Below are 12,316 nucleotides of genomic sequence, written 5' to 3'. Positions count from 1 at the left end.
ACCAGCTGAGGTCACCCTGAGTGACTGCGGCAGAGAAACAGCAGAAACTCCAGCCAGAGGTATTGTGGCGGCTTTTAAAATGCAAAAGGAGCAGAGACCCAAGATAGAGCACTGCAGGCACCTTTCCACTTTTAAATAAACTTAGAGCAAATACAAGTGTAAAACCCAACCATTGCTTTTTATGGTCTTGTCTCCTTTAATTTAAACCTCTTCTGTTCAAGAAACAATGGTATATAGAAAGTGTTCCTGCAGTGGCAGAGAAAGAGAATACGCCTATTTTAACTAGGGAAAAATCTGAATTTGCCCCAGATTTATGCTCCCTGCTGCATTTGGCAATCCTCCCCCTTACATTCTCTGTTCAGGTGCTGCTGTCTCCAGCGGTGGTCAGGCATGGCATGTGGACTGAGGTGGATGCTGGAAGTCAATCTGGAAAGTCTTTAGAAATGAGCTAGGACACAGGACTTCATGAACTATCCCACTGAAGAGCCATCAGTGCAACAAACTGACAGAATCTCTGTTTTGAAAAATCCTTGTAAAACAGTGTTCTGTTCATTTCTAGCCACCCCTGTAGGATTTCCATGTGAAACATGGAGCCTGGGAGAAAAGGCTGGAGTTTGCTTTAGAGGACGAGTCACTGTGAACATCCATGCCAGGGGTTGGGGAGAGGAAGAGGAGCATGAAGAGGTAGCAAAGTTCTTCAGCCGTTATATGGGCCCTGGCAATGGGGTCACTGCTGAGGAGAGAGAGGCTGTGCCTCAGGGAAAGCAGGTCACTCCTGGGGCAGAGAAGCACTTGGAAAGCACTTTCTGGATCATTAGCAACCTGTCTCAGAACCAGCTCCTGCTCAAGACAGCCGAAAGATTCCCGCTGGTGCCCTTCTGCATACAGGTCTATATGAACATGGATAGTACCTTTTTCTCATATTAAAGGCAGCTTTTTTTCACAAAGGGAGAAAAATTTCGTCTCAGTGCCACAAATTACTGTTTCTTACTGGGTTCTTTATTAACTACTTGCTTACTCCCTCTTGGAAACCTTTTTAAACTGCAAAATGTCTTCTTCAAAATATTAGGGGAATGTCTTCTTAAAAAAGTTGTGGAGTTCCTCTGCAAGGGCTGGGTTTTACATCCCAATGGATGTAAATATTCAGTTTCGAAATAGGAAGATTATGCTTACTTTTAAGTAGATATTTTAGAGCTTCATGGAGAGTGTGATGAGTCCCTCTCCCATTTGTGGATATTCTTCAAATGGAGATCTTTGAAGGGGTAGTCTTTCAAGTGAGCATCTTCCTTCCCAAACTGTGAAAAGCACTTAGGGAAAAATTTGTCTGCTCTTCAGAGAAATCTTATCCTAAGGATTAAGTTGAGGATGGCACTCATGGCATTAAATGCAACCAGGCATGACTTGCAAATACTAACCTATTAAAGTAATTAATTCATTTCCTCCAACAAATGGTGCGATTAAAAATGTGCCTAGGGAATGCTATAAATATACATCCATGACTTGACTTTTCTTCCCAGGAATCTCTGGCTAATCCCTAGTGAATAACCTGTCTCTTAAACCATCAAAAGAAAATGAACAGCCAAATATTTTAAACTATTGCTTTTTATTATAATTACACTGGAGCACAAATAAATAAGCACTAAATTATTGTAAAATATTGTCAATGCACTAAAGAAAGCAGAATTGATCTTCAAACAACATCTTATTACTTCAGAAGTATCAAAGTACATTTAATTACATCTTACCTAAAAAAATCAAGTACAAAAATGAAAAGAAAATTAATATGTATTTATACTGTGTATATAGAAACGGCTAATAATATATGATTACAGTTAGCCTCTAGCTACTCCTTACTCCTACACAATCTCAGGCACATACCTGACAATTTCTAATGAAATATAAAAAAAAGCAACATGACATTCAATTTCAAGATATTGGTAAATGTATTACATCGGAATGAACACAGAATGATTTCATTTTATTTAAAAACCCTGTCATTTAAAAACATAGTGCCATTGTCCACTTAAAAATAAACAACCCAAACCAAAAAAAAACCCCATACTATTTTATACCATTTGCTTTAATTTGTCAAAAGGAGCGATAAAGTAGACATACATTGGCTAATATACGTAAACACATTTTTAGTGCAAGAATAACAAGACCTGTGACTTTACTGTGCTTTCTTGAAATCACAGTGCACTTTACACAAATTGCTACACTATAATGTTTACCTTCAGGAGTTTAAAGCAAAATAAGTGCATACCGAACAATTTCATATATACAGTCTTCGTAAGTGTGTGTATATATGTGATCTGTATGTATATACAGATTGCATATTTATACAGACTACAGCTTTAATGACCGTGTGTAACTAAGCACTGTCATTCACCCTGTGACGCAGAAGCTGCTGAGACAAGAGGTGGTGTAGGGAATGTTTAACAGCGTTGTGGCGGCAGCTCTTGGCAGCACGATGTGCCTTTTACTCGAGGGATGTGGTGGGCCAGCAATCAAGGGACAGGTCAGTGGCCTATGTCCTGTTCTGGCTCTGTCCATGACCTTCGGAAACTACTCCACCCGAGCCTCACTTCCCTCCTCTGTAAAACGGTTCTCGCAAGTGTGAGGTTTACTTCACATTTCTAAAGTGCTTTGAAGGTAAGTGCTAAGTTATATTTTACTTCATCGTGTTGTCGCGCTTTGAAACAAAAAGCCATTGTTTCCATGGGATACAATGGAGGTCTGGAAGCACATGGGCAGTTATTTAGGAAGGACAACACAAACAGTGTTGAGCAATAAAAGCAAAACAAGGAGTGGTTTGTGGTGGGCTAAGTGTACAAGCAAGTCTGCTTAGGACAAGAATGCTTCAATTCCCTGATCATTATTCCTATTACATATTGATATGAAAAGGACACGATATGAACAAACACTGTCAAACACGTAACTGTTCACATTAACACCTGCCTTCCCCCAAAGGGCCGGGCGCTGCAGCCCAAGTCTGGACTGTGAAACTGCTTCAGCAGTGGGGTTTTAAAGGGACTGCTCCGGGAAGAGACCAGTGTGGAGAAGGACTATCAAGATTGACTGAACACCAGATTTCATTTTGTCACCAGAGACCTTGTGCAGTTGGGGGAAAGGGCTGAGCTAAGTATTTCACACATGGTTATGGAAAATTCTTCTCTTGCCACATTACAAGGAAGACAAAGCATAAACACTTTCTGAATAATGAACCTGTTATCTCAACAGATTTCTCATGACCAACAAGTTGTCTTCTTTCCAGCAGATTCTGGAACTTTGCGAGATCTCTGGAGTTTTTCTTCTGCCATTTTCTTTCTTTAAAAAAAAGAGAATAAGCAGAATATACAGTTGGTGTCTTTTGGATGTAACATGTATCCAAAGATTCCTTCACAGCCTCTGTGATTTTTTCATGTCTTCTGTCATTTCGGCTGTGAAGGGCTCTTTAAATCCTTGTTTCAGTTGTGTACCCAGTCCAGCCACTGTATATTCATAGCACACCCATATTTAATGTATGCAGGTATATACGTATGCACACATCTATGCGTATATATAGATACATGCATATATACATATATATGTGTGTACACATATGCATATATACATATACAGTAATGCTAATATACATACACACATATAAACACACACTTCATCTTTTACAGAAATCTCAGTTTGGACATCAAAATATACATTAGTTAATTAGTTATAAAATATTTAAAAACTTTATTTCAGAGGCTGAAAAGAAACTACTACTGATAAAGCATTACTCAAACTCAAACTTTAGCAATATAGATTACAAAAACCTTCTAAAATTTGTTATTTTTGGTTTTTTTTTGATCAGCAATTACAGCTGTGGCAATGCTGTCAATATAATTTCAAAGAAAAGCCAATACAACAAGAAGTTTCAAACAACACACCTTTTCTTCTCGGTAAATATAATATTAAAATGATTGTTTTAAAGAGGGACGTTTGTGCTACCAAACTTCAGACACATAGATAGAAATTTAAATATACAAAATATATGCCATAGATCTTTTCTTTTCCCTACTCCACAGAAGTACAAGTTTCCCTTGTTCTCAACAGATCGTTTTGGAAGATATTTCATCGCATGGATTTCACCCTCATAATCAGTATAAGCCATCTCTTTCTCCTGTTAAAACCAGGAGGTCATAATTCTTTGGTCATGACATAATATTCTGTTAAAATGGGTGTAATATAATACAGGATTGCAAGCCAATTACAGAAGCAGCCAGGAAGAAGAAGCGGCATAGCCAGGAGAACACGTTACGTGGGCCTCTGCTTCAAAACCGCATGAAATCAAGAGGGATTTCCCTACTGGCTTTCAAGGGGTCTGAATTCCAGCCTTTATAAACAACACAAGGAAATCTGACACGGCGTAAGTAAGGATGTGTTGCTGGATTTAAAAACAATAAAAATGTAAACAGGTTTTTGTCGCCTTTATTTTTCTGGACCAAAGACAAATGTGGACAGGAACGGCGGCTGCAGTGGCACTGCCTTAACCTGCTGAGCAACCGGGTCTGTCCGTCACGGGCTGTACAATGCTTAGTCACAGTGAACCATGGTCTCTGCTAATCAACTGAATGCAATGAAGGAAGAGTTTTGTTGCAGGCTTTGCTGCAGAAAATTTCGTTTCTTGGCCAAATAATTTTAGCAATTGGTTCATATGAAACCAAGGGCAATTTATCTGATTAACGTTATGGGGAAAACAGATGCAGAACAATTAATATTTTAAATGCAACTCAGGCATCTACATTAAGCACTTTGGTTTTCAGTGCTTGCAGTTTCACTGTTTCCCACCAGAACTCTCTCCTTTGTCCATCCTCCCCCACCCCCCCCAAAGCTAAGGACGTCTAACAAGTACAACTCTAGTTATCTGCTACAGCCCTAGCACCATGTTTTTTTGTACTCTTCAACAAAATGTACAACCACATGCTTTTGTACAGAGGCCACATCTAGGCAGGTCAGAGAAATAAAATGGTGGCAGCGGGGGGTGAACAGTAGAAGAAAACATAGAAAATAGGTAATAAAACAGTATAACAGTAACATTATATAGTAAAATTCTTCATAAATTTTTGAATTTATATATATATATATATTTAAACAGTGTATTAGTTTGGATGTTTTCAATATATTGGCGAAATATTTACATTTTGATATCTTCTGGATCCAAAAAAATCCTGGATAAATACGTATGCCTTAATCCAGTCAGAAAAGTAACTCTCTCTCTTGATTGACAGATGAGCACTGAATCAGTGTGGGTTTTTTTCCTAGGAAGTTCACCACCTGCAGATAAGTCTTAGGTTAGAGCCTTTGCCTTATTAAGAAAGCAGGCTACCTGTGCTCGGTGCAACACAGTGGAGAAGGCATCCTCCACAGGCCTGTCAAATTGCAGTGTCCCAGAACACAGTTTGTTGTTTGGAATACGGAGGAGGGCTGTATTTCTTGGTCCCAGTATTCTTTTTCCAACTCGGCAAAATAGGCATGCTGTCCTGTTTGCAGAGTCCTTTCTCTGATTTCTGTCGAGCTTTTATTTCTTTGCAGAGGCAACGCTTTTTTTCGATCATATCCAGCATCGTATGGTCCCCTTGCAACCACTGCATACATGTGACCTATTGGAAGAGGGTAGAGGGAGAAAGAAAAGAAGGAAAAAAAAAAGAGGAAAAAAGCACACAAATAACTATTTTGGTCATAGATTAAATATGCTGTTTCTTTGCAAGGTCAACTTACTCTTATTTGAAACTCTAATTTGTTTGATGAATAAAATAATCTCTATGCCAACAACAGAATCAAAGCTAGTCTTTACTTCTAACTACTTCTTTAAGAAAAATGGGTAATAAAAGGTCCCTGTTTTAACTTCTCCAGAGCACTGAAAGCTATTAAAGATAAATGTTTTTGGCTAACTAGCACTGGTTGGATTTTAAGTGATGGAACAGATCTTAAAAAGGAACATGGATCTTAACAACATCCTTAAGTTGTGGAAATAAAAAATTCTATACACTGAAACTCATGTTTTATATTGCTTTCCAAATCCAATCTGTCAGATTAAAAGCAGGGTATTAACACTTCTGAGTATCAAGCTAAATATAACTCTCTTTAATTTTGTTAAAATGATTTTATGAACTCCATGTGAATTATATGGATTAACCTATCCTACTCTGTGATGATATTTCATTAACTGGAATGCACTAAGAGTTTAGAATCTCCATGTTTCCATGCATGTAGAATGTTTGAAAATGTGATCTTGATCAAAAAATTGAGGTTAGCATGTGTCTAGCTGTAAGTATATGTCACAGCCCCTCTGAAACCAAGAATGTGGTTTAACTGGAGTTCAGTGGGTTGGTCACGATTGAAAATGTGTCTGCTTTCAAAGGCTTTTGATTGGAACCGAAATCATTAATAGTGAACTATCCTGAAAGGGCTAATTCGTTTTGGATATCACACTGTATACATGCGAATCAGAAAACTTCCTCTCACCATTAACTTTGCAAATTTAAAGGGATGTCTTGAGTCTCCCAACATGTATTTCCCACACTAGTCATGAATTAAGGATTTTTAAGTGTAAGCACACCATACGTTCACAGGGGCCGTCCAAGTACACCTCTGCTCCTGTCATGAAAATGCACGTGTACAGTAATACTTAGGCAGCATTTTATGATTCATGAAGGAAAGGTATCCTTATTATTAAAGGTATTTGAGTACGTTTAATTGTGCATATGCCTTTAGCTCACAAGTCTTAGAATGCCAAGCGTGGGCATTCACCATGTTCCCAGAACTGGGGACTGGTTTGCTGAGAAGCCACTATAGAAACTTCTATTGCTCTGAGTAGTTTTTGTGGTCAGCCTCAAGCACAGTCAGCATTTAATGATAAACAGATAAAGAAAATATTCGGATTCATACCAGGAAACAAAGCAAAAGAAACAAATGTGAGCAAGCCTACCAGAAAAAGTAATAATAAATTATGTACTCAAACAGAAAAATAAATAGAATACAAAGGTGTGTGTATTTTTTTGTTAAAAAAAATAAGGAACAAAACAGGATAAAATCATTTTAGATAGAATTCCCTTTCTTCATACAAACACAAAACCATGCTTACCTTATACACCAGATAGTACTCTGAGTAGAATAAGTTTAAACCACAGTATGAATCTCGATATTGAATATTCTTATGAATTTTGAATTACACAGGCAACTTATCTGCAACATGTCCTCCTGAGTGGCCGAGCCATTCTTTGGGAAGTCTGCTATGCCTGCTTTATTAATTGAATACTTATCTTTCATTTCAGGAGTGATCTAACATTTACTGTGGTGCAGGCAGGTGTGAGGCACATCATCTGCCACGGCCATGAGACTTTGTCTCTTTGGGTGCCCAGGCTCGGTCCCAAAATCACTGACTGAACTGGAGATTCTGCCCTCCCCACCCTGGGCTCAACTCCACAGATGTCTGGATGAGGCTCTACCTGACACAGATTTCCTGCCCCTCTGCTCGTCAGTGATGGGTCAGTACTTACGCAGCAGTGTCTTCAGTGTGGCCGGGTCCTCCTACGCGGGGAAGGACAGGGACACAGTCTGCACACAATTCATTACCCAAAATATTCACCAGCACACCAGCTTCTGTGCTGGACTTGACGACAACAGCGCTTGAGTAGGGGTTTCCTCTTCTAGGCATCGGGAAATACCTTCTCTTTTATAGCCCATCAGGCAAGCAAATAGAGCATGTGCCAATGCCAGTCCCTTACGGAACGCGGTGTGCTCCCGTCACCATGCACCACACACAGCACACACAACAGTCACCGTGAGGGGTCCCATCCACACTGCCCCCACACTCACCATTGTACCACGCACAGTGTACTGCCAACACCATGTCTTTTGGTAGCTGATCTCCTTCACAGGATTCAAGGGGACTAAAGAAGCATTTTGCCATGCTAATTTCTAAAACACCAGTTGCAACTTCCCAAAGACAGAAATGGTGTTGTAGAATGCATCAGTTACACGGCCACTCTGCCACCCCGTGCAAAACAGCCCCTAAAATAAACCCAAGAATAGGCAGCTTCAAAATCCTTTTTTATATCGGTCATTGTATTTTGTTACAGTTAGTGAATCATATATTATGAAGAATTTGAGTTTTTCCACTTTCCCAGGCACAGATTTTCAAGTCCACTTGTGATTTTTTTAATGCTATTTTTGTTCAATGTCTAAGTCCTTCGCACTAGCATTTTCTTAAGTGTACTGTCCACATGGCACAGTCCTCTCCTGTACCTGCATTCAGGTAACTGTGTGTGCAGGAAAAATGTGCAGAGCTGGTACATGCAAAGTCATTTGCTAAAATAGACCAAGTGAACACATATAATGTGGGAAGGCTTGAGGAAAAAAGCTTGAATGTGAGAAGAAATATGAAAAGGTTTTATTTGATAGTTTTGTCTAGTGTTTAAGTGCAGCAAATTAAAAATGTTTCAAACAGGGTGCATGGCCTCCTGAAGCTGCAGAACAGACCTAAGAGGAAATCCCCAGCTTGTAGATCAATGAACTACAGATATGGCAATAACCATGTTGATGATACAAAGTCCCAGAGGGTTAACTAAATTTTCAGGGTGTCCTAGACAAATAACAGGTGCTGAGGTTCACAAGCCAGGACTCAACCCAGCTGATTAATCACAGCAAAAGCCCCTGATGACTTCAGTAGGGCTACCAAGGTGTCTAAAGCTAATGTGTTTAACACTGCAGACTTAGACCTAATCCTTCCTGTGACTAAACTGATGGCACTCACGCTTAGTTACAGCACTAATTTTTTTCATATCCTCTCTCCTTTCTGGCTTCAGCCTGCTCCTCTGGTCATGCATCAGGTTGTTAATATCCCTGCTAAATCATAACAAGGAATTTTTTCAGTGAGAGGCACAAAAAATAATGATGTTACAAGATAATTTATGGAAAAAAGTTGAGCATTCAGAACACTTCACAGCTATACAGCTCTCCTGGGAAAGATCCCATAGTTCTTGAGGAATTGTACACATACTGCAGCATGTCAGAGCTTGGCTGCAGATGTGGATGTAGGCAGACAGGCAAAAACTGCATCAGCACTGGAAGTAAGAGCCAACAAGACACAGCACAGGAGAGACAAAGTTGTTTTTGACCGAAGAATCTTGGCCCAAAGCCTGTTCTTACTGAAGAGGAAATAAAGAACCAGCACCTATGTTAGGACTGTGAGGAGGGACCTTCTGGAGAGTCCAGAATGTGTATCAGGTACTACGTCACATAATATCCTTTGGAATACAGAATTTACTAATTGTACATCAGTTTTTGTTTTGAAGGAATTTTTACTCATTAGATTATCCAGAGTCTAAGAAACTTTTTTCTTTCTTTTATTTTAAATCAGACAGAGCAAGAGAGTGAAGAAAAACACCAGGCAAAAGCCCAGAAGTTTGGACATTCATCATGGAGGGGTTGGAAGTAGGCTCAAATCCTTGATGCTAAGCAGGTAGTAAAAGCTACGTGATAACCTGATGTGTAGGAAGCACATAGGAACATATCCAACATAGAGTGGTTGGATAAATTCACTCACCTGAACATGACTGAGTGCAAGACTAAATGAGGATGTCTGACAAGTTCCTGGTAACCACACTAGATCTTTGATTAGCCATTGGTCTCCAGCTCTCCTTCAAAAATCTTCTTAAAAGCAAATACTTATGTCAAACTTGAACATCAACGACAAAAAGTAAGAAATGTCTTCCACTATACAAAACTCAATTCTTCTATTCTGTGTTAATCACCCGCTTTGTTGAAGGCTTTAGGAGAAACCAGTCTATGTTGCCACCTTACTTTTACTATTTGCCTTCAGTTTTCTAATACTTTTATTTGAAAACATTGGAAATAAATTTTATTAAGATCTGTTATGTACTCTTGGGTTCTATGTTGGCAGAGCCGTGGAACAAGAAGTAATACTATAAACCCATCTTCAGCTAAGAAAAAACAACATCTTTACAGATCCTCAAAAAAATGTAAAATCTTTTGCCTAAGAAAATCTTTCAAGGTACAAAAAGATCACTTCTGGTGAGTATTTTAATGCTTTATGAAGGTCAGAGAAAAAAACCAGACAAAGTTGTTCCCTTCTCTGCAAAGTGAAAACAATATATTTTTGTGTGTAGGTGACTCTATTAGCAGTGGGCCTGACTTCATATCTCATACGACTGAAATTTTGTATTATTCCAGAAAAATAATTAGCAGTCCTGATGGTTTACAAATGCATGTATTGCTTAAATTAGATTGCCCTGAGCTAGACCACAAAACTGACTTGGAGCAGAGGTTTCATGGGCAGAACATGTCCAGTTCATTTGCTCTTAGAGGTCAAGACTTGAAGCCAGAGGTCAGTACATACTGTAGCTCTCTGCCACATCAAAATTTACTGAGAAAAGCACATAATCCCAGGGAAAAATCAGAACAGGCTTTGGGGAACAGACAATGACTCACGCTGCCAGGAACTCCCCTGTGTCAGAGCAGAGTATTTCTGTTTTCTATTGCCCTGGCACGGGCTCTGCCCTGACCCTGGGCACCCCCACCACTGACAGTAGAACGATGCTGGCACAGCTCCAGCCTGTGCTGTGCCATGGCAGCCTGCAACAGCAGACCCACAAAAGTGCTCAAAATATGGGTGCTTAAATCATGAAGGAGAAATGTAAATGCTCTTAACTGAGCAGGATAGTTTGGTTTGGCAGGGAGAGTCATAGACAGAAAAAGACAGAAGAAAATATTATCCAATAATACAATTAAGCAGACACTGTTGGACACAACTTTTCCCACCAGTTAGCTGTGGTCACCAGGTGGAGGAAGCATCTTGTATCTTTTTGTGGGTGACTATTCACAATATAAGATCAGACTTTCTGGCCCTTCAGGAACTGGACTGTCACTATAAGGAGCAGCAGGCAAAGTGCACTGCTACAGTGCACAAGCAGGTCTGGGTAAATTCCTGAGTACATGGATGCTACTGAAAAAAAAATGGTGATACCTGTAAGTTACATATAAACCAAATAACTCCATGTAGCATAACCTCTCCAAATGAAAAACATGAGGGCTGTGAAAAGAAGAATCTGTGAGCAGGACTGAAAATACAGAGTGAAACATCCTGAGCACCAGGCCTGGGACTCTCTTTCTCAGCTGTGATTTTACTTGCTTATGTGTGACATAAATAGCTACATAAATATGTGGATAGATAATGATCTCTCTCAGTGCTACATAAGTCTCACTCATATCCTCTTGTCTCAAACCAAGCCCTATGCAACTTTAGCCCAGCAAACCAAGCAGGTAGGAGACGAGAAGAGCAAGTGCTGGGAGCAATACTGCTCCTCCAAAGTCAGGCCACCAGGGTGAAGTGCAGGGAGGATAGAGTCATGCTAATTCCCAGTGCTAAGAGGTGTTTCAGGAAACCTGTCATTGAAAGGTGCACTGCAATTTTTCACACAAGTGCTTGTGAAAACATGTGCTGCTAAAAATGCTATGTGGTAGAAGAAATATTTGAAATATTGTATGCAGGTCCAGTACTACTCACTAAGTTAGAAAATGTTGTCAATTTTCATTCATTTTGGGGAAAATGTTTTTATCATTTGAAGTGGCCACATGATATTTCATGCTCTGGGGCTTCTTTTGTGGTGTATGAACTTCTAATGACCTAAAAAAATATCTTCCACTATAGCCTACATGAGGGCTTTAGACAACACCATATCCCCTTCAGCTGTTTCTCCTCGTGACATCTTGGCTCTTGGTTTGTTTGAGGTGAAATCGGAAGCTCTGGGCAATAAGGGAGCCCCATAATTCAGTTGTGCTTCCATAATTTTTTCCTAGTATGCAGGTTACCACTTACAGTGCTGAAATTCCAGAGGTTATGGGGCTGAGTGAGATGCTGTTCACTTCTGACCCTCATGAGCATCTCCCCCTCCTGTTGGGTGGGCAGAAAGGCTGACCCTTGAAGAATGGGAAACACTACATCACACATATGGGTGTCCCATACCAACACCCTTTTCTTTGTCACAACTGCATATCACAGATAAAATTAAAGCCCAACAGCTGATGTGAAGCTAAAACAAAGTGATCTTAAACTAACACAAAATACAATGAAATAAAAAAAAGCAGCAACATTTGGAGGAGATTATTAGAAATGTCTCCTGGATGTGTAAACAAAGCAGCCTCTAACAGTGCAATCTGTGTGCAGTGCTACACACCATTCAGCAGAGCCAAGCATGCTGGTTTGTTTTGGCAGGCTACAGTAAGAGAAGAAGAAAGGCTTTCTGAAAGCCACTTA

The 12,316-nt window shown here is 39.7% G+C and overlaps 1 protein-coding gene across 3 annotated transcripts in view; it reads right to left on the bottom strand.

Annotated features, from left to right (window-relative positions):
* Positions 1 to 2,996: 2,996 nt before the first annotated feature.
* Positions 2,997 to 12,316, bottom strand: part of NYAP2 (neuronal tyrosine-phosphorylated phosphoinositide-3-kinase adaptor 2) — a 133,021-nt gene continuing 123,701 nt past the window's right edge. For 2 of the 3 annotated variants that reach the window (XM_008931228.3, XM_018080050.2), the window contains one exon: positions 2,997 to 5,639. In XM_008931228.3, coding sequence (XP_008929476.2) covers positions 5,412 to 5,639 — 228 coding nt within the window. In that variant the 3' untranslated portion in view covers positions 2,997 to 5,411. The remainder of the gene's footprint in view (positions 5,640 to 12,316) is intronic. The other variant, XM_018080049.2, reaches the window with a different exon arrangement.

The sequence above is a fragment of the Manacus vitellinus genome, unplaced genomic scaffold, assembly GCF_001715985.3.
Source record: "Manacus vitellinus isolate BGI_N305 unplaced genomic scaffold, ASM171598v3 scaffold_49_pilon, whole genome shotgun sequence".
Classification (NCBI taxonomy): domain Eukaryota; kingdom Metazoa; phylum Chordata; class Aves; order Passeriformes; family Pipridae; genus Manacus; species Manacus vitellinus.
The sequence above is the reverse complement of the archived record's forward strand: the minus strand, read 5'-3'. Positions and strand labels throughout refer to the sequence as shown.